This window comes from Bidens hawaiensis, unplaced genomic scaffold, assembly GCF_021521415.1.
Source record: "Bidens hawaiensis isolate Kalapana, Puna unplaced genomic scaffold, B.hawaiensis_p1.1 tig00023240_1, whole genome shotgun sequence".
NCBI classification, from domain to species: Eukaryota; Viridiplantae; Streptophyta; class Magnoliopsida; order Asterales; family Asteraceae; genus Bidens; species Bidens hawaiensis.
In genome coordinates, this window is record NW_027493650.1 from 256260 (window position 1) to 279099 (window position 22840).

Consider the following 22840-nt stretch of genomic DNA (forward strand, 5'->3'; position numbering starts at 1 on the left):
TCTTGTGTTATAATCAATATTTATAATTTAGCCTTGATTCATGAAAAATTAAAACTCACAATGAATAACATCGTTCTTATATGAACCAAAACACTACAACTATGAACTAGAACACTACAAAATCAACTTCGTGTAAAGAATTCCAGCTATAACACACTACTTAGCGTGCATGAACTATAACACATCGGTTATTGCATATGAACTCTAACAAACCATTTAATGCGTATGAACTATAACACATCAGTTAAATCAAATGAACTATAACACACCAACCACAAAGGATAAACTATAACACAAAAATACTACATAAGAATTATAACAAACCACTTTATGCATACGAATTATTGCTATTATCTATAGCACTGTAACAACTCAGCTACCGTGCGCACCACAATGTTGTCCAATTTGGCGGAACATACCACTATCACCTCATGGATTTGCTTTTGGTTGCCTAGGTGTAGAATTCATAGGAGGTCATCTATCTTAATATTACTCCCACCTAAGCACGCTTGATTGTGGAGTTTTCCTCTCATCCACTACCATTAAGCACCCAAAATTGGTTATAGAGGGGAATGTATTCACCTCCTTATAAAGAAAATTTTGTTCTCCTTCCAATCGATGTGAGATACTACAATCCACCCCCTTGGGGGGCCCGCGTCATCGCGGGACCACGCACCACCGGTCCGGCCCTGGCTTTAATACCATCTGTAACAGCCTAACTACCGTCGCACCATAATATTGATCGCTTTGGCAGGGACATACTACCATCGATTCACGGATTTGCTTTTGGTTGTCTAGGTGGAGATTTCCAAGGAGGTCACTCATCCTTATACTACTCCTACCAGAGCACGCTTAAATGTGGAGTTCTTTTCGCATCCACTAACATTAAGCACCCAATTCGCGTTATCTTGGGGAACGTATCCACTGCCTTATGTAAAGAATGTTTTGTTCTCCTAGCTATCGCCATCTTGTAACAGCCTAGCTACCACCGTACCATAATATTGTTCGCTTTGGTCGGGACGTACCACTATCGTCTCACGGATTTGATCTTGGTTGCCCAAGTGTAGACTTACCATGAGATCACCCATCCTGATACTACTTCTATCCGATCACGCTTAACTGTGGAATCCTATTCCTATCCACTACCATTAAGCTCCCAAAACGCATTATGATGGGGAAGATATCCACCTACTTATATAAAGAAGGTTTCATTATTCTCCCCAACCGACGTGGGATGTCACAATCCACCCCCTTAGGGTCCAACGTTATCGTGGGACCTGGCACCACCAGTCCGACTCTGGCTATGATACCATCTGTAACAGCCCTGCTACCTCCATACCATAATGTTGTCCGCTTTGGCCGGGACGTACTGCCATTGCCTCACGAATTTTATTTTGGTTGCCCAAGTAGAGCCTTCCCTAGAGGTCACCCATCTTGATACTACGTCCACTTGAGCATGCTTAACTGTGGAATTATTGTCACATCCACTACCATTAAGCGCTCAAAACGCGTTATGATGGGGTAGTTATCCACCTCCTTATATAAAGAAGGTTTCATTCTCCTCCCTAACTGATGTGGAATGTCACAATTTTTGTAACAGCCCAACTACCGTCACATCATAATATTGCTAGCTTTGGACGGGGCGTACTGTCATCCCCTCACGGATTTGCCTTTGGTTGCCCAAGTTGGAACTTCCCTACAGGTCAGCCATCCTAATACTATTCTCACTTGAGCACGCTTAACTGTGGAGTTCTTCTCTTATTCACTGCCATTAAGCGCCCGAAACACGTTATAATGGGGAATGTTTACACCTCTTTATAAAGAAGGCTTATTTCTCCTCCCCAAATGATGTGGAATGTCACAATCCACCCCATTTAGGAGTCTAGCGTCCTCGCGGGACCTGCCATCACGGGTCCGACCCTGGATATGATACCATCTATAACAACCCAGCTACCTTGTCACCATAATATACCATACCAATTATTGCATATAAACTATAACACGCCAAGCACAACGTAGGAACTATAACACACCAGTTAATGCGTACGAACTATAACACACTATTTAACGCATGTGAACTATAATACAACATGTACAATGGATGAACTATAGCACACTAGATAATATGGATGTCTATAGAAGGCTTTTAAGGAGATTATTATTAGAAAAATTGGTTTTTATTGGTCCAAACTATTGCATTTTTGTCGGCGCTGGTCCCAACTTTCATTTTGGCTGGCAACAGTCCCAACTTTAACATTCGTTTCTTCCACCAATCCGCGACTTACGAAATAGTAACTTCGTTATGTAATTGCTGAAGTGTCCATCCTACTTGTAAAAAACATATGACATGGCTGCCTACATGGATATTATCTTATACTTAACACGTTTAAATTCACAATTGATCCCCAATTCTTCACCTGACACATCCCAATCGAAATCCACAGATTCTCTCAAGAACCCTAATTACATGTGTCGGGTGGAGAATTGGGGATCAATTGTGAATGTAAACATGTTAAGTATAAGCTAATATCCACGTAGGCAGTCATGTCTTATTTTTTTGGCAACTTTGATGGACACGTCACCAATTTTATAACGGAGTTAGTACTATGTTAGTCGTGGACTAACGGAAGAAGTGAATGTTAAAGTTGGGACCTTTGGCAGCCAAAATGAAAGTTGGGATCAGCGCCAACAAAAATGTAATTGTTTGGACCAATTAAAACCAATTTTTCTTATTATTAACATAATAAATTGTAAGGGGGCTTTTGGTTCACGTATGGTTGGTAATTTAACTAAGGAATTGAAATGTTAAAAAAATGTGGATTACAAAATTATACTTAACCATAAAATCTTCACACCCTCCATACTACCAAAAAGGGGGAATAGTAGCACTAAGCGGTTCATAAAATATGTTTGCCGATGAAGTAGAGGAAATATGCTTACGAAACATAACATGTCGTGAAGTATATGTACGAGATGTATGAAGATATAAATAAGAGAGACATCGGTGATGGTTAGGGGTCTATTTAATATATACGCAAGGAACATATTTGGTTACCTGACCTAATATCCTAAAAAATGAAAAATAAAATCACCATAGGTGTGTAAAATGGTCTGTTCATCATTGGAATTAAACAATAGCTCATATGAAAAATAAAGGTGAGAATTGGTATGATAAAGGTAAATGATTACTTAGAAAAGTGGTTGTGGGATAAAAAGTAAGGATCGAGCGATCTTGAAGAGATGACGATTTAGCTACCCTAATTTGTTAGGGTGTGTGCGAGCATGTCATTAGGGTTGTTCACGAGTCGAGCCTAATTCGAGCAAGGGTGGGTCAAGCTCAAGCTTGAAATTAAACGAGGAAGCTTAGCTAGCTAGGCTCGAGCTTAATGTTAAACGAGATTTCTTTACTCAAATATCAACGAGTTTTGGACTTAATGGTGGTACGTGGATTAGAGGCGAACTTCATTGTTAAGTGTGTTTAGGTTGGGTAGTACCAGAATAGATAACCTCGTGAAAAGTCTTCACTGGGCAACAAAAAACAAACATGTGCGCTTCGTGTGAGCAAAATATACAGTTTGGTGGTGAGTGGGTGGGGTGGGGTTGGGGGGTAGATGTTACAGATATTACTTAAGATCCCCCAATAAATATTCAATAATATGTCTTAGTGATATTCATAGATAGAATTTACCTATTAAACTACTTCGATTCTTTGTCATGGTGTGGTCTTCATTGTAGTATTAAAGCATTCATAATGGTATATGCTTTTCATCCATATAATTTAACTAAATTACAAATATTCTTCAAAAATTTTCACTTTTTAATTGTAATATTCGTTAATTTTTCAAACCAAAAAACTTGGCTAGATCTTCTTTCAATTTCTTAACTTGATCGTTAAATGTTATTTTACACATTTTATACTTTAATCAAAGTCTATGGGTTTAAAACTATCAATTTCTAAACTTTCTACGAAAACTTGTTATTTGCTTTATCGTATGATTAAATTTAATAACGTTCTCATTATTATTATTATTACTTAATCATAAATTATTTATTTCAAGTTATTAACATTATTTTTATATGTGCAAATACTTGAGTTTATATTCATTTCATTGTTTACATGTGTAATGGTTAATTTTACACATTAAACCGGGTATATCTAGATAAATATTTTATTATGTTACATAAATAATATGGTCGTCTTAAATTAAGTTTTGTCCCAAGTATTTTACTTGCCATCTTTTATAAATAGAATTGCATCTTTGAAAACATATTCAAAACATAACTTTCTCTCTAAGACTTACTTATTTAACCCCTTTTTAATCACAACTATAAATACCATTCATTTTTATCTTATTTCCTTTGCTCGTTCATCTCTTCTTCTCTCCATAATACATTCCTTCAAGTAAGGTTTTAATTTATGTTCATATTTTCTTTGTTATTGATCATGTTTTATGTGTTTGTTCTTCGTGCTCTCTTATTTTTATTTTTGTTTATAATAGTTCTAAAACCATCATATAATCATGTTAAGGATCTCACATAATCATTTGTTAATTATTTGCCAAACACAAACTAAAACTAGTCGCATTACTTTTATTTAGGGCTTACACGTTAGGACATTCACACGCTTAACCAATATCTTAATCTTTCAACCCATTAAATTATAGGTGAGTTCACATACCCTTTTTTATCTTTCAATATTTTAGGGGTAGCTTGTATACATTATTCAAATTTACAAATGTTTTTGACCACATCTTTTCAAACACAAATCAATTTATGTTTGTGTGTGATTATTGCATTCTCCATGACTACGTTCTATGTGCTTAAGTGTTTATTTTATTGTTTTTTCCTCATCCTCATCTATTCTCATCTAGTATGATCATACATTTACCCAAATATTTTGATTTAATCATACATTTTCCCAAATACGTTGATTTTGTATTAGTAAGAATGGGTCGACATCTATTTAATTGTTTACATATTCATAGGATTTGTAATGCTCATTATTTACATATGAATTGTAATTTTATCTATCTATATATAGAAACATCAACTTATGTATTCTCATCAATATTCGTGTTGAAAAACTCTATTTTTATATATGCTACAGGTCCAAGTATGTGGTGTTATTGAGATCGAAGATAGTTAGTTTGCCATTTGAATATTTAGTCAAAAATAAAAATGTATGTTGTATTTGAGTTTTGCATATGAATTGTGATTTTATCTATCTATATATAGAAACATAAACTTATTGCTACAAAACCAGGTGCCTTCACAATTAGATTAATTATTTATATTAAAAAATTGAAAAACTAATAATCCAGTAACTATTGCTACAGAGTTTTGTCCATGATAATTTTTTGTATAACTCTGAAAAACTTACTAGCAAGACTTTAGAGGTAAGAACAAATAAAAACCACATAATATATAAATGAATTTTACTTAAAAATTATTTTATACAAAGTCATGCATAACGCATATGATCAAATAAGGCTCGCGACCAATGAAAATGGTAATCCATTGATAAAAACAAAACCTTTACATAAAAATAATATGTGTTAACAAAAAACCTCATAATATGATGAGACCTCGTAGACCAAAACATGTTTATCAGACGTGGCATCTACAAAAGGCCACGTCAGATTTATGATCACCAAAATGAGTGCTATAGTATGACTATTATCCCTAGATCTGATGGTCCTTCTCATCATCATCATAATCCAGCTCAATCACACACACATATCTCACATTTCCTTTTCACCTCGTTTAAATCACAACCCACTGTGCATTACTACTGTGTATTTTTGTGCCTCAACCCATTATATTATATTATATTATATTATATATAAAACCCTATAGCTAATTACCCCTTCTTATTCTTACGATCTTTATCTCAGCCACACACACACAAAAAAAAAAGCCCTGCTAAATGGGAGAGGTTAGTTTTTAAACTTTTAAATCTTTTTTATTCAATCTGTTCAAACCCATTTGAGTTTAATATTATTTTGTATAAAAAAAGTGTTTTTCGTTATGGGTTTTGGTTAAAACGTTTTAAAAAATGTTTATTTTGTTTCATAAAAATTAATAATGAGATTTTTAATTACACAGGAAGTTATAAAGAAGCCGAAGGAAGAAGCAAATCCACCAACCGGAGATGAAGCAAAAGATAAGTCACCGGAACCACCGTCTCCGCCGCCGCAAGAGGTTGTTTTGAGGGTTTTTATGCATTGTGAAGGTTGTGCTAGAAAAGTCCGGCGATGCCTTAAAGGCTTTGAAGGTTTGTGTTCTTTTTCTTAACTTTTATTATTATTATTATTATTATTATTATAATTATAATTATTATTATTATTGTATTTTATTTGTTCATCAATAAACCATAAATTATAATAAAATATAATATTTACGTCAAGATAAAAGACAAACGGGTAAGAAGTTGCTTCGCAAACCCTTTTGAATTGCAAAACTCAATTTAAATACTTGATTCATTCTTTTTAGCGGTATAATACTTTTGTTTTAGAGCATGTCTTAGTTTGAAAAATATTTATTGGTTTATTGGTGTTTTCAAAAAGACAGTAAGTTATAATGTGTTTGCAGTCACAAAAATATTTTTTATTTTAGACTTTTAAAAATGTTAAAAAACAGTTTTTTAAAAGTCCAAAATAACTTTTTGGAAAAACAAATAAGCCGATAATCATTTTTTAAACTCAATCCTGCTCTTAGTTTTTTAAACTAATACATTCTATGTTTTTTTTTTTTTTGTATTTGTATTTGTATTTTAATATTTAATAATTTTTAGTACGTTAAAGAATGTATAGTTTTTTAAGCCGGATCTCACTCTATTTTGTTTGTACGTTAATATTTTTATAATGGTTTAATTAACTAATAACTAATCATTTTATAATAATGATTAGGTGTTGAAGATGTTACTACGGATTGCAAGACTCATAAAGTGGTAGTGAAGGGTGAAAATGCTGATCCATTAAAGGTTTTAGAAAGACTCCAAAAGAAAAGCAGCCGGAAAGTTGAGCTTCTATCTCCGGTACCAAAACCAGCGGCTGAGGAACCGAAGCAGCCGGAGAAAGAAGAACCTCCTAAACAAGAAGAGAAGAAAAATGAGGTTATAATTAATAATTAATAATCTAATCTTGATTAATTGATTTTAATTTTATGGGTATATTTATTTATTTAGTTATTTATTCAACCTCATGTTTTTTTTTTATTTTTTATTTTTTTAATTAATGAATAGCAGCCGGTGCCGGAGCCCGAGCCGATAACGGTGGTTTTGAAGGTTCACATGCATTGTGAAGCTTGTGCTCAAGAGATTAGAAAACGAATTCTCAAGATGAAAGGTAATTTACTAATTTATTTTCAAAAATTATAAAAGGTATTTATGAAAATACCTTTTTTGAAAAATTTGAATCTTGTTGGACATTTTTATTTGTTCTTTAGCAATTAAATATTTGAGTTTTCAAGAAAACTAGCATCAAGATATATATGTAGTACTTTTATATGTTTATGTTTATATTTAGTAATTAATTGTCAAATAAATTGCCATTAAAAATATGTCATATATATTGAAATAAGTGAAGTTTTAAATAGGCAAATAATAATTTAAGTAATTAATCATTAAAGCAAATGTTACACATTATTGATTATACAACTTAAAATGAATTTTAGAAAAAACAAACCAAAACAATCCAGCATATGAAACATGTTTTATATAAATTCAAATAAGAAGAAAAATTAAACGAATTGAGGGATTTAATCATTACACAAATATTAGAGAAACTTAATTAATGCCTAAAAGAATGAAACTAAATTTGTTTAATCCACCATTAATTAACTATATATTAATCCATCACATCTATATATTCTCTTTGATTCCGTCCATTACTTTTCAATCTCCTAACCCTAGATGCAATATAATATTTCTAGGAAATCTCAACCACACAATTTTTCTCCCTCATTCACACATATACACACAAACATTATATATATATAAACTATATAAAACATTTTATACATATATAAACTATTAGGGTATAAAATTAAAAAATGGATTTAAATTTGAAATGATATATATAAATTTTATTGTGGTATAAAACTTAAATTTGAAAAATGAAATTTATTTTAATGATTTTTAGAATAAATTGTCTTTCCTTTTCCACGTTTTTCGAATTAAAAAATGTAACTTTTGAACAAATGAATCTCTTACATTTAAATTTAATTGTAGTTTCACTCATTTGATTCATTATCCCGTTAAGTATAACCTAGTATCTACTATCTAGTATATTAATATAAAAGTATTATAAACAATTCATAAAAAAAACATAATAATATGTGTGGCTATAATTTAGGTGTGGAAAGTGTGGTTCCGGACTTAAAGAACTCACAAGTAGCCGTGAAAGGCATTTTTCCTGAAGCCGAGCTTGTGGACTACGTGCACAAGAGAACCGGCAAACACGCGGTGATCATTTCGCAAGAACCGGGTAAACCGGAAGACAATAAGAAAGTTGAGAAAAAAACCGATGAAGGTGGTGAGAAAAAAGCCGATGAGGGTGGTGAACCGGCACAAGTGGCCGATGATATGCCAATGGACATGAGGAAAAATGAATATTATTATTATCAACCAGCGAATTTCCATTTGTACCCTTCAAGGAATGCATCGGAAGCAGGGTATGCGTACCCTCCAGCACCACAAATGTTCAGTGATGAAAACCCCAATGCATGCAGTGTAATGTAAATAATGGAGGGGGTAAAATGGGAATTTTAAATTGTGTAATGGGTTGGTTAGTGGTTACATGTGGACCGGTATGGAGTGGAGGGCCAAATTGTGCAGAAAAAGGCTGTAGAAGTTTGTGAGACCTTTATTAATTTTGGAGAAAAGTAATGGTTGTTATTAGTTGCAAATATTAAGGATAGTTATTATTATTATTATTATATAACTAGTGTGCATGCATCTAATTAAATATTCACAAGATTAAGATATTAACTCGTAAAGAATATTTTTTAACGACGAATTTCTATGAGAGAACTGAGGTATATGTTTTTGTAGTTTGACCAAATCTGTGGTATATGTTTGCTAGTTTAAAATTTGCTGTTTTCGTATATTTTGTTTTCACTTGCAATTAAATATGACCTAACTAACCCCGTTAACTTTTATCGTTAAATCCATCTGTGTGTTCCTTACGTGAGGGACATTTTGTCCTTAATAGGTTGTGTAATAGTTTGGCACACTTATCTACCAAATGTGTCATGATGAAGGCCACCATAGATGAATTGTAATCCTTGTTTGTTTGAGTAGGGTTCGTGGAAAACAAAAGAAAGAACGACGAAGATGAAAATGAGATCTGGGAATTAGAGATGAGGTTTATTTTGGGGAGAAAAAGGACAAATGTGCCCCTCACATGAGGGGCACGGTGATAGGTTTAACAACCAGAGTTAGCAGGTTGGTTGAGTCTGGTTAACTGCAGGTGAAAACAAAACTATTGGATGAAAACCATAAATTTGAAAATTATTAGACTAAAATCGCAGATTCGGTCAAACTACAAAGACGAAAATCGCATTTCTCTTAATTTTTGTTAAATTCTTGCCGTAGTAAATAATTAAGTTCTATATCTATAATGTTATCAATACTATGTTATGAAATCTTGAGAATCCGTTAAAATATGGAATAACTTGAATGAAACACTTGTAAGATTAGGTAATTTTTAGCAATTAAGATTAGCACATTATCTTAAGTTAAACTTAGAAAAAGAATTTATAACATTCTAATATGGTTTTGTATGATAATTAAAGTCACTTGGTTTTCGCTACAAAATACTTTCAACAACAAAGTACGGATCATATGCTGTGATACTCCGTTGGGAAACACGGCCTTCCTAATGAACTAAGGGTTTTACCGACGAATTTTTTTTTAAACTATCTAGCTTTTTTTTTTAAAGTAAACTTCTATTCCACTAAAACAACAAAACCAAAAGAACAGAACCTACACCTCCACTGAGCACGGAAGAGCCAAAGAGAAAAAAAACCTTACACTACGACAAACTTATACCAACTATCATTGAATAGTTTAGATCTATTCTTTATCCACAAAAGGCCTAATGACTTAATGTTGTTGATGACTTCTTCAATTTTAGCTTCTTTGCCTTCATAAATCTTCTTATTCCTAGCTTTCCAAAGTCTCAACAAGTTATAATTATGATTCCTTGGATTATCGTCTTCTCTTTGTCGCTTTTCCTAACTGAAGAGGTATGTACCCGCCTCAACACCGAGCGGGGCGGGTCAACCCACAAGATATATACAAGACATTAGAAGTCAAAGATATTATCAAGGTACAAAGCCAAAACTTATGCTCAAGCATCACATGCTTGCACATATCACATATGCTCAAGCATCACATATGCTCACGCATCACATGTGCTCATGCATCACATATGCTCGCGCGTATCACATGCTCACGCATCATATATGCTTATGCATATCACATCATGCGTGGCGCATCCGCGCGCGGCGCATATCACATGCTCGCGCATCATACATGCCCACCCATATCACAGTTGCGCATGGCGCAGCTGCGCGTGGGGCATCCGCGCGTGACGCGTATTACATGCTTGTGCGTATCACATCTGCGCATGAAATATCTGCGCGTGAGAATAAAGAGAAGACCTCGCGCATCCTCAGGATGGGCGCATATCACACGTGCACATAATCAACCTCGTCCTTATCCAAATCAGGATTAGGGCAACCTTGATTGTGCACGTCAGACAACCTTCCAGAAGGCATCTTTTTAAGGAATAAGGATATGCTGATGTTGACAGCTGCTAAATGAAAGGTGGACAGCTCAGCATGACTCATGGGTTACCACGTGATTATAACCAATGAAAAAGCACCAGGTGTCTCCGAGGACACGTGGCGCAAATCGATTGGAGGAGGCCAACAAAACCCTAATCTGGTCTCAGCTCAATCAGTGGAAACCCTAGCACTATAAATACATCATAACGTACACAGTTACGGACACATTGATTCACATTGAAGCATATTCAATCACATAATCATACAGAGTAACATACAGTATTCAGCTATTAAGCAATACTTTCCAAATTCCCTTACTCTCACATTATCATCTTCTCCTACATATACTTATTCTCACGCCGGAGGGTTACCTCAAAGAGGACCCCTCTGTCCCTTTCTGAGGGGTAAGTAACGGTGCTGTTCATTTTGTAGGTGGAAGAACACAGATCCAGAAGAACCATCGGTGAAATAGTATAATCACACCCGAGGAAAGTAGATCTGCTACCAGTGAGTAGATCCACGTTTCTTCATTGGCGCCATCCACTGTTACATCGGCAATCAGATCTCATCAGATCTACATAAAAAAAATCAATCACCATGGTTTCTGGCGTTCGTAACGTTGATCAAGCTCTGGAGGATATTGAACGTGAGGGTGTTAACGACGGACAGCAGGTTCTGAGGGTTCCGCGTGATTCTACGCGTACCATCAGCAACCGTCCCTTCGTCACAACCCCTCACGGCCAGACTGAAACTCCTCCAGACGATCTCACGTTACAAAATCTGGCCGGCGCGAAACAGAAAGGACCAATGGGTCCAGAAGAAGAAACAAATGATCCGAATGAATGGCTCATAAACGAGCAGCGGCGTCTGATGGAAAAGTACAATGAAATGGTCAAACAGAAGAAGCTAGCCGACCAAACACAAAGGCAAGCGTTTGATAAGCAGACTACAAAAAGGCCGCGCGCGCCGGAAGAAGGACATTCTGTTCACACTGCACACACTGAGTTCAGTGATGAAGAAGTGCATAGCATGCGGAAGACGCGGGATACTCATGCAGGAGGCCCACAGCTCCGCGCGCCTGTGAACATGGCGCCTGGAGCCAGTGCCGATCTGGATCTGCACATGCCGTACAGCCCACCAGTCAGAGGGCAAGTGGACGTAACCACACCCTACAGACCAGCCATCTTGGTGAAACACTCAAAGTTCACTGCGCGCATCGCGCAGGCTCCCATCCAGCACAAGACCAAGATGCCAAGTGGTTTGGGTAAATATGACAGCACGACAGATCCAGACGATTTCTTGCAAAGTTTTTACAACACGGGAAACCTAGAGAGCTGGACGATGCCAACATGGTGTCATATGTTTGCTCGCTGCCTAACGGGCGCGGCGCGGGTATGGTTCGAGAGCTTGCCGACTGGGCAAATTGATGGGTTCGAGGAACTATTAGAAAAGTTCCAAGCCCACTTCGTACAGCAGCGCAGGCACACGCGCGATCCTGATGACATCATGCACTGCGTACGCAGGAATGATGAAACGATTGAAGATTACATCACTCGGTTCAATCAGGAGTCTCTGGCAATCGGAGGTATAACCGAGCAACTCCTGCGCGTGGCCTTTATACAAGGCGCGCGCAGTGATCAACTACGACGAGCTCTCGTAAGCAAAGATGGCATGCCCACCACGTGGGCCAAGTTAATGGAGGCATCGCGAGTTTTCGCGAGAAATGAAAAACAGATTGCCCAAGATAGGGCAAGAGAAAGAGCGCATCAGGCTGAATCACCGCGCAGCAAAGAGAAGAGGGCCAAACAGAACTCTGTATGGTCCAGGTTGCAGCCAACAAGTTTTTCTTCCGCAGAAAAGCAAGCGCAACCAAGCTCACCCCAGCCCCAAAAAGATGTTCGTAATCGCGGGGAGGGTGACAAGAGGGAGGGCGGCAGAGATCCAAGCAGACCTCTGCCAAGAATATGGACTCCCCTCACTAAAACACCTTCACAGGTGTTAAGTACTGAGAATGTCCAATTCAAGCCCCCCCAAGCAACTACACTACAAGGGACCGCAAAACAGTGGCAAATATTGTGAATTTCACAGGTCCCCGGGCCACAACACCGATGCATGCCATCATTTAAAGGATGCGATCGAGAAGGATGTAAAATCAGGCAGGCTGGCTCACTTGGTAAAAAACCCAAGAATAGAAGATGAGCAACCGGAAGGAGCCTCTGCCAGCAAGAAATATAAAAGAATCTGTGTGGCTGAGGGGGGACGACAAGGGCAGACGTCAAAAAAGAGAAGCGCGCAAATCCACGGAGATTGGCGCGAGCAGCAAGTTATCTTCCCAAGAATCAGGGGAGGCCCTTCAATCAGCAGCCCTCTCGTCATCACCACACACATTGCTCATTACGAAGTGTCAAAGGTCCTGGTGGACACTGGAAGCGAATCTGACATTATGTATGAGCAATGTTTCAGAAAGTTAGACCCGGCAGACCAAGCGCGGCTCGAGATCGTGAACGCACCAATCTGTGGTGTTTCAAATGAAATCATCCATCCCCTAGGTCAAATTCAGTTTGAACTAACTATGGGGGATGAGGAGCACAAGCGAGCCGAAGTTGTCAACTTCTTGGTCTTGCCCACCACGTCATGCCACAATATGATCCTGGGTAGGGGAACGATTGCCCAATTTAATGCTGTACCGTCGCCAGCGCACGGCGCATTGGGGTTTCCTACACCAACAGGCGTAACATTTGTTTATCGCGATCATTTGTGCGCAGTGACAAGTACGCCGCGGGAAGGGAGAATGAAACTTCCAATGGCGGACAATGCGCCAGAGAAGTGGATTTTAAACCCAAAATTCCCAGAGCAAACGGTCACAATTGGCGCTACCATTTCAGACGAAACGAGATTGAGAATGAAAAGGTTGCTCACAAAATACACGTCAGTCTTCGCGTGGCAACACTCCGATATGACTGGGGTCCCGCGAGACTTGGCGCAACATTCTCTTAACACGTTCAAGTCGGTGGAGCCAATTGCTCAGAAAAAGAGAATCATGGGGGATGAAAAGGCGAAGGCCATGAATGAGCAAGTTAAGGACCTGTTGCGCGCAAACATCATCCGCCCGATCCGATACCAGACGTGGGTAGCCAATCCTGTGATGGTAAAGAAAAGCAACGGGTCATGGAGGATGTGTATTGACTTCAAGGACCTCAACAAAGCATGTCCGAAAGACTGTTACCCCCTCCCAAACATCGACGCAAAGGTGGACTCCGTGGCGCCATTCAAGCTCAAATGTTTCCTGGATGCCTACAAAGGCTATCACCAGATTCAAATGGCACCACAAGACGAAGACAAGACTGCCTTCAGAACCGACAAGGGTGTTTTTTGTTACACAAAAATGCCCTTTGGTTTAAAGAATGCGGGCGCCACCTATCAGAGACTTATGGATTCGGTTTTCAGTGAACAAATCGGAAGAAATCTAGAAGTCTACGTTAATGATTTGGTGATCAAGAGCAGGGAGGAGAGACAAATGCTCAAAGACATCGAGGAAACTCTTCAGCGCCTAACGGAAGTTAACATGAAGCTCAACCCGAGCAAATGTACTTTCGGCGCGGAAGAGGGGAAATTTCTTGGTGTAATGGTCACTAAGGATGGTTTCAAGGTGAACCCTGAAAAGGTGGAAGCCATCCTTGACATGCCTTCACCATCCACCATGAAGGAGGTTCAGAAGCTGAATGGTAGATTGGTGTCAATCAACAGGTTCCTAGCGAACCACGCCAGCAAATCTACTCCATTCGTTAACACTTTGAGGAACTGCTTGAAGAAGAGCCAATTCAAGTGGACGCCTGAGGCTGAGCAAGCTTTCAGTGAGATAAAAGAATGTCTCATAAAGCTGCCCGCGCTCACAGCTCCACTTCCTGGCGAAACCCTTACATTGTACTTGTCAGCTGGAGACCGCGCCATCGGCGCAGTATTATTGGTGGATCGCAAGGGGATCCAAACGCCAATATACTATGTGAGTCGGGTGCTGACAGACCCTGAGACGCGCTATTCCATCATGGAAAAGTTAGTTTTGTCACTAACACACGCGTCGCGCAAGCTTCATAGATACTTCAATGGTCATCCTATTGAAGTTCTGACAGGTTACAACATCCAGCAAGTCTTGCGACGCCCCGCGCTCTCCGGAAGGCTGACAAAGTGGGCGCTGGAATTAGGTGAACACACGATCACCTATAAGCCCCGTCCAGCAATAAAGGGTCAAGTTTTAGCGGATTTCATCACGGAAATCCCAGAGGGAAAGATTGAAGAAGCTCAGCGCGAGGTAGATCCTCCGCGAGCAAATGATGAAGAAGATGTTTGGAGGCTATTCACTGATGGAGCCTCCAACAGCGAAGGGTCCGGCGCAGGCCTCAAACTGGTGGACCCTGATAATCATGAATATACTTATGCTATTAGGTTGGACTTCAAGAGTACCAACAATGAGGCTGAGTATGAAGCCCTGCTGGCTGGTCTGCGCATTGCGCGCAAGTTTGGAGTTAAAAGGCTAGAGGCCCATGTTGATTCTTACTTGGTAGCTGCACAGGTCAATGGCCTTTATGATGCCAAGGAGAACACCATGCCTCTATATCTAGAGCAGGCAAAAAAGCTCGTTGAGCAGTTTGACTTCTTCAAAATCATACACAACTCGCGCAGCGAAAACAAGTCCGCTGACGCGTTGAGTAAGATGGCATCAACTAATTTTGATCACTTTGGCAAAGATGTCAGGGTGGAAGTGATGAGCAACCCGTCAGTGCAAACGCAATCTGTCCTTGTAATTCATACAACCCCTTCATCCTGGATAACTCCAATAATGGAATTCCTGAAGGAGGGGAAGTTACCGGACGATCGCGCACAGGCGAGAAAGATAAGACACAAGGCGCAGAACTATGAGCTACTCGATGGAACATTATATCGACGCTCTTATCTTGGACCGCTCATGAAATGCCTGGATGCTGAAGAAGCAAGCTATGTGATTAGGGAGATTCACGAAGGAATCTGCGGAATACACGCTGGCCCGCGCATGGTGGTTGCCAAGGCAATGAGCTCGGGCTACTATTGGCCAGGCATGTACTTGGATGCGCTAAAAGAAATCCAAAAATGCAAGGCATGTCAGAGCTACGCGCCAAACACCATGCGGCCAAAGAACAACTTGATTCCGGTGACCTCCGCATGGCCTTTCCACAAATGGGCCATTGATATTGTGGGGCCCCTGCCGCAAGCGCAAGGGCGAGTGAAATTTTTGGTAGTGGCGATAGACTATTTCACAAAATGGGTTGAGGCCAAGCCACTAGCAAAAATCACAGCTGAGGCGATGAAGCAATTTATCTGGAGCCACATCATTTGCCGTTTTGGCCTTCCTATGGAAATTGTGAGCGACAATGGCAAACAATTCACTGACAGGAAGATATCCAACTGGCTCAAAGAATTGCACATCAACCAAATCTTCACTTCGGTCTACCACCCTCAGGGGAATGGCCAAGTGGAGCGCGCGAATCAAAGTTTGTTAAATGGGTTGAAGAAAAGGTTGGAGGGAGAATCGCGTTCTTGGGTCGAAGAGTTACCAAATGTCCTGTGGGCGCACAGAACATTAAGCAAAACTAGCAATGGCGAATCCCCGTTCAGCCTAACCTATGGGACAGAGGCTATGATCCCAGCAGAAATTGGATGCCCATCCCATAGGGTACTCAAGATGAGCAAGACTGATAACGAGCGCGAAAGAAGATTGGACCTCAACTTGCTTGAAGGGCGCAGAGAAGCGGCTATCATCAATGAAGCCAAATACAAGAAAAAGCTGGAAAAATATTATAATCAGCGCGTTAAAGAATGCCACTTCAAGAAAAATGATTTTGTTCTTCGAAACAATGAAGCTAACCGCGCAATACCCCCGGGAAAAATGTCCCCCAATTGGGAAGGACCTTATCAAATCTCAGAAGAATTGGGGAAAGGCGCGTACACTTTAAAAGATTTGAATGGAAAAAAGATACCGCGCGCGTGGAACGCAGCACAGCTTAGAAAATGCTTCATGTAAAAATTCGAATATGTAATCAAGGCTTTTAAGCCATCATGAATGATGATTCGCGCTATCTTCCAATATTTGTTCTATTACCTTTGCATACATGTTTCACACTTCCTTTATTAATTTGGAGCAATATGACAACACTATATTGACTTCAAAACAAAATAAAACGAAGTAAAACATACATGCGCGAGCCTTAGCTCAAACGCGTTAACGAGTCTTAACTCTAAAACGACAGGGCCTTAGCCCAAACCTACGAGCCTTAGCTCAAACACGTTAACGAGTCTTAACTCTAAAAACGTCAGGGCCTTAGCCCAAAACAAAGAGCCTTAGCTCAAAACACTCACAAACATCCATCTTACATCCCGCGCAGCCTGATCATAAAAATCCCTAAACACAACTAACGCAAAGTACATGCCAAATCATAGTTGTTAAGGTTTCAGGTCGAGGTCGCGCGCGGAATCATAGTGGATATCTGAGTAACACATGCTGACATGTAATGGCTAAAATTCATAATTCCATATACAAAACGCGCGACAACGACGCGCAAAAAAGGAATAGTGAAAAGTCATCGCGCGTGTCAGCATAAACAAGATACTGCGAAACCACTTACAAAATAGGACTATGGTTAAGTAAATAATTTCCTTACAACCTTGTTCTTATTTTAACGTGCAAGCATATCTTATATCTATACAAGCAAACATGAAGAGATGAATGGAAATGCGCAAGACGTGAAAAAGGGAAAACAAATTTCATTCCATAGCATTGAAATTTACAAGTATGATGAGTTACAAATTACAAGTATAACAAAAAATATATATATATATATATATATATAAAATTTGATGAAGGGCTTCTCAAGTCTCCACGTCGACGTCAGCCACTTCATCACCCTCATCATCTCCCTCAGCATCTGGCGCGGCCCGCTCCTCATCTCCGAACTGACCATAGTCAAGTTCTTCCTCCTCAATGGAGTCTTCTATCACGACGGTGTCAGGAGCAGATTCTTTCGCCGCGCCAGAGCCGCTGGCAGGGGCAACATCCCCCGCGCCACCATCATCGCCACCAGCCCTCTCGCATTCATCGAGCAACTTCTTTAGCGCGCCGAGGTCGGGCTGGTCAGCAAGCGCAGCTATCTGCAAATCATTAGAAAAGTATTGAGTACAAAACACTTGGAAAATTAATCAAGTAAAACTCATTAAGGTCAAGGTACCTGCATAAGGATGGGGATGGGAGTATTCATATACTTCTCCCCCACCGCGGCCATGTCCGTGCAGGCCGCGTCGCTCTTGTAAGGGTACTCGGATGGGTTCTTCTTCAACATGCCATATTCATACCCATCCGTAAACCCTTCAGCTCGACCCACCAAGCGCGCGGCAGCATTGCAGTCCATCACAAGGGCCTTAAACTCGGCAGAATATTTCATCGCCAAAGCGCAACGAGTCATGCCCTGTGACACCAGCCATTGGCGATCCTGCGCGAGGCCAGCAACAGACGTCTCGAGGGCAGGAACCTGGGAGTTTAATAACTCAACAGTTTCCTTGGTCTTTTTTAGCTCCTCTTTATCAGACGCTGCTGCCGCCAAAATTTTTTCTTTCTCCGCCTGCGCAGCATCAAGTGCTTCCTGGCTAGACGCTGCCGTCGCCAAAGCCTCATCTCTATCGGCCTGCGCGGCCGCCAACTCCTTCTTCAGGCGCGCAACCTCGCTCTCCAGTGATGATTTCTCAGTGATACTCTGGACGATAGCTTGGTCACGCGCCTCCGCCTGCTGTTCCAAGACACGCACTCTCCGCGCGTACTTGGCAACTTCGGCCTCCGCCACCTGCTGCTTCTCCCGCGCAGCTTGGAGCTCATGCCCGCGCTTAATAAAGGCGGTGTTGGCACTTGCTCGGTTTTCGTTGAGCTCTGCCTGGAGTTTCTCAGCTCGCGCGCGAGCATCAGAAAGGTTCCAGGCGGCCACCTTAGCCTCTCGCTGGGCTTCCACAAGAGCATCGCGTACTTTAATATAATCACGACGAAGCTCCTGGGAGGCAGCAAAGAAAGCCGACCCAGCGAAAATATGGTCATTCAGCAAGTCCGCGCGGGTGCGCTCCTCCTGATACCTCCTTTCAGTAGGAGGCACGGCATGAGCCCAGAAGTCCTCGCATACGCCCATGGATTGGAAGGAACTGTCTTCATTAATATTCCATCTCGGGCGGTAAACGTGGTCACCTTCCTGCAAAACACAAGAAATGTTCTAAGTCATAAAACATACTTATATGGAGGTACGCGCAGCGGAGCAACAAATTAAAACATACCTGCGGGGATGAAGCAGAAAAGTCAGCGCCAGCCCCACCAGAAGTCTGCGCTGCGAAGTCTTGTGGCATCGCAGGGCTGGCGCGGTCTCCCAAGGAGTCTTCAGCTTGAGCCCCCTCATCCTCCTCATCTTCTTCAATAGGCCTCTTCTCCTGCGACCTGGAGGGCTCCAAACCAGTCTCGCGGGGAGGGCTGCGTGTAGGAGGAGGCGAGGGAGGCCTCGACGCCGCCAGTTCGGCGCGCAATACGGCTTCCTGCTCCTTGGTAATCCCAATAAGGGGAGACTCAGCACCAGCGGCGCCGGCAACGGCGCCAGAAATGTCACCAGCAACTTGTACACCAGCTACAACTCCTATGAACAAATCAGCAAGGAAAAATGGTTTATGACTGGATCCAAAAGAAAAAATTCAGAAGACAAATGTGCAAAACATACCTTGGCGCAATTCTGTTCGCGCGGCGAACATCGCCATAAAGTTCATTCTACCCTTTTCAGAGGGTAGAACAGGGGACTTCGAAGCAGCCCCCGGCGCAGCCTCAGCACCTTGTGGCGCCTGCGGCTGATCTGCGACCGTCGCCGGTCCTGCAAACATTCAAAGGAGCAAAGGTTTAATAATAATTCAATCAGATGAAGATAAGCAAAGTATACCTGTTGCAGGCGCGGCACTACTTCTCTCTTCAGCCGCGCGAACGGAGGAGGTGACGCCACCATACCTCAAGTGGACAGGAGGTCTGCCCACTCTCACAGGCAGGGAAGCTAAAGAAACCTTGGTGGTAAACACCTGGGTTTCCTTAGGTCCCTTCGTTTGAGCATGGGGATGAGCGACAGGGGTGTCATCTTTCTTCTGTTTCTTACTGGCCCCTGCGCCAGATTTCCCCTTAGCTTTGCGTTTTAGTAGGGGCGCCTCCTCTTCCTCCTCCTCCTCTTCCGCGAGCTCCAGCTCGTAGTTTTCGAGCGCATCTGCAAATACAAGCAACAGAACTGTTAATAAACTTTGGTATTCTAAAGGAATAAGCATAAGTGCGAAGGCTTACCAGGCGCGTCGCTATCAAAGTCAAATTCCAGATCCACGGGGATGAACATGTCATCGAACCGATCTGGGAAGCCCACCTCCCCAGCGCCAAGCGCGACGGAGCCACCATCCACTTGATCATCATAAGCGGCGTGGATATAATCCTTGGTGACTGCACAAAAACAAGTCAAGTGATATCAGCAAAAAAAGAATTATGTTCGCGCAGAAAAAGAAATAAAGCAATGGAATAAACTTACACAACCCGTCGACTTGGATTACGGGCTCAAGCGCGCTGTCGGCCCACAGCTTACTCATGCCGACCCCACCAGCGCTTCCTCGCGAATGCTCTTGGCGGGGGATGGTTCAGTGGTTAGCTTATTAACCCAGGCGCCAGTTGGGTTCTTGAGGACACCCACATCCGCAGGCGCAGAAGAGATAGAGCGCATTGTCATACGGATGGGGATCACACCAGCCCTTATGTAAAAGAACCTCTTAGACCAGTCATGAAGGCTCTTGAATGAAACAGTGGAGCACTTCACCTTCTGACTGCGAGGAATAAAAGAGAACCAATTGTCTTGGATCTTGGGCTTGTAAAAATACTGAAAGCGCCGAGGAGTAGGCTCCTCGCGCTGAGATTTGCACATGAACTCAAAGTGAGTCATGCGCACGAGTCCAAACGGATGGACTTGGGATATATGAATCCCATAGAACTTCAGCAGTGCACCCACAAACCTTGTTATCGGGAGACGAAGGTTGCAGTGGGTGAAAAAATGGCTATATAGGGATATATAGCCGGCAGGCGGGTCCGCCGCCGTTTGCCCGGCCCCAGGCAACATGCAGCCAAACAGGGTGGAAAAGCCCTGAGAGGCGATAAGGCTGTCAAGATCAGCCTGCCTCAATTTGCAGGGGATTTCATTCCACCTCCTCACCACCTTGGTCCTCCTTACCTCCTCCGATGAGCCCTCAGCAACCTTTTTCCCCTTGCCTTTCTTCTTCAACGTCGACATCACTACGGATTTCACGCGGCGTTTTCGGGAAACGATTGAGGTGATCGACGGGTTTGAGGAGTCCGAACTATCAGACATACAACTGAAAATCAAACGGAAACTTCTGAAGAACAGATATTTGGGAAGCAGAAAAATGGATAATCAGAAGACAAAGAAAGAAAAGCTCAGAAGAATAAGCAAGAAGGTGAAGGATAAAAACTCTAAGGGCTGGCTTTTATAGGCCCAGGAGAGAGAAATTTTGATGCTGAACGGATTTCACGCGCCCCCACTCGCAGGTCTTGGCCAATGCGAGCGTCACACGTGTCCCTGACACTGTGTGAGGAGACATGAAAGGAAACTATACGGCTGCTGCCAGAGTTCACGCGCCCCCACTCGCAGGAACGGGCCAACGCGAGCGCGACACGTGTCCCTGACAGCATGTGAGGGGACACGAAAGGCAACTGTAGCACCTCGAGCACACGAAATGTCTGACACGTCTCCATCACTGACCCACGTCAGCAACCGTCACGTACACAGACGATTCGTTTTCAACCAAATGGATAGAACTTCGCGCAACGATGGAAACAACCAAGAAAACGACAAAACCCCTTTAAAAGACCAAATCAGTAAGTCTAATATCTATCTTACCGCGCTCGCGCGAGATAAGACACACATTAGACTGGGGGGGCTTGAAGAGGTATGTACCCGCCTCAACACCGAGCGGGGCGGGTCAACCCACAAGATATATACAAGACATTAGAAGTCAAAGATATTATCAAGGTACAAAGCCAAAACTTATGCTCAAGCATCACATGCTTGCACATATCACATATGCTCAAGCATCACATATGCTCACGCATCACATGTGCTCATACATCACATATGCTCGCGCGTATCACATGCTCACGCATCATATATGCTTATGCATATCACATCGTGCGTGGCGCATCCGCGCGCGGCGCATATCACATGCTCGCGCATCATACATGCCCACCCATATCACAGTTGCGCATGGCGCAGCTGCGCGTGGGGCATCCGCGCGTGACGCGTATTACATGCTTGTGCGTATCACATCTGCGCATGAAATATCTGCGCGTGAGAATAAAGAGAAGACCTCGCGCATCCTCAGGATGGGCGCATATCACACGTGCACATAATCAACCTCGTCCTTATCCAAATCAGGATTAGGGCAACCTTGATTGTGCACGTCAGACAACCTTCCAGAAGGCATCTTTTTAAGGAATAAGGATATGCTGATGTTGACAGCTGCTAAATGAAAGGTGGACAGCTCAGCATGACTCATGGGTTACCACGTGATTATAACCAATGAAAAAGCACCAGGTGTCTCCGAGGACACGTGGCGCAAATCGATTGGAGGAGGCCAACAAAACCCTAATCTGGTCTCAGCTCAATCAGTGGAAACCCTAGCACTATAAATACATCATAACGTACACAGTTACGGACACATTGATTCACATTGAAGCATATTCAATCACATAATCATACAGAGTAACATACAGTATTCAGCTATTAAGCAATACTTTCCAAATTCCCTTACTCTCACATTATCATCTTCTCCTACATATACTTATTCTCACGCCGGAGGGTTACCCCAAAGAGGACCCCTCTGTCCCTTTCTGAGGGGTAAGTAACGGCGCTGTTCATTTTGTAGGTGGAAGAACACAGATCCAGAAGAACCATCGGTGAAATAGTAT

The 22840-nt window shown here is 41.7% G+C and overlaps 1 protein-coding gene across 2 annotated transcripts; it reads left to right on the forward strand.

Moving 5' to 3' along the window:
* Window positions 1-5830: 5830 nt before the first annotated feature.
* On the forward strand, window positions 5831-8907 carry LOC143567223 (heavy metal-associated isoprenylated plant protein 7-like). 2 transcript variants are annotated; one of them, XM_077053690.1, is made up of 5 exons: window positions 5831-5935; window positions 6106-6274; window positions 6909-7114; window positions 7244-7346; window positions 8355-8907. In XM_077053690.1, exons 1-5 carry the CDS (start codon window positions 5927-5929, stop codon window positions 8738-8740), a joined length of 873 nt encoding a protein of 290 aa, XP_076909805.1. In that variant the 5' UTR covers window positions 5831-5926; the 3' UTR covers window positions 8741-8907. The 2 variants fall into 2 exon arrangements, with proteins under 2 accessions (XP_076909805.1, XP_076909806.1); XM_077053691.1 differs by having other exon boundaries at window positions 7247-7346.
* Window positions 8908-22840: the final 13933 nt, after the last annotated feature.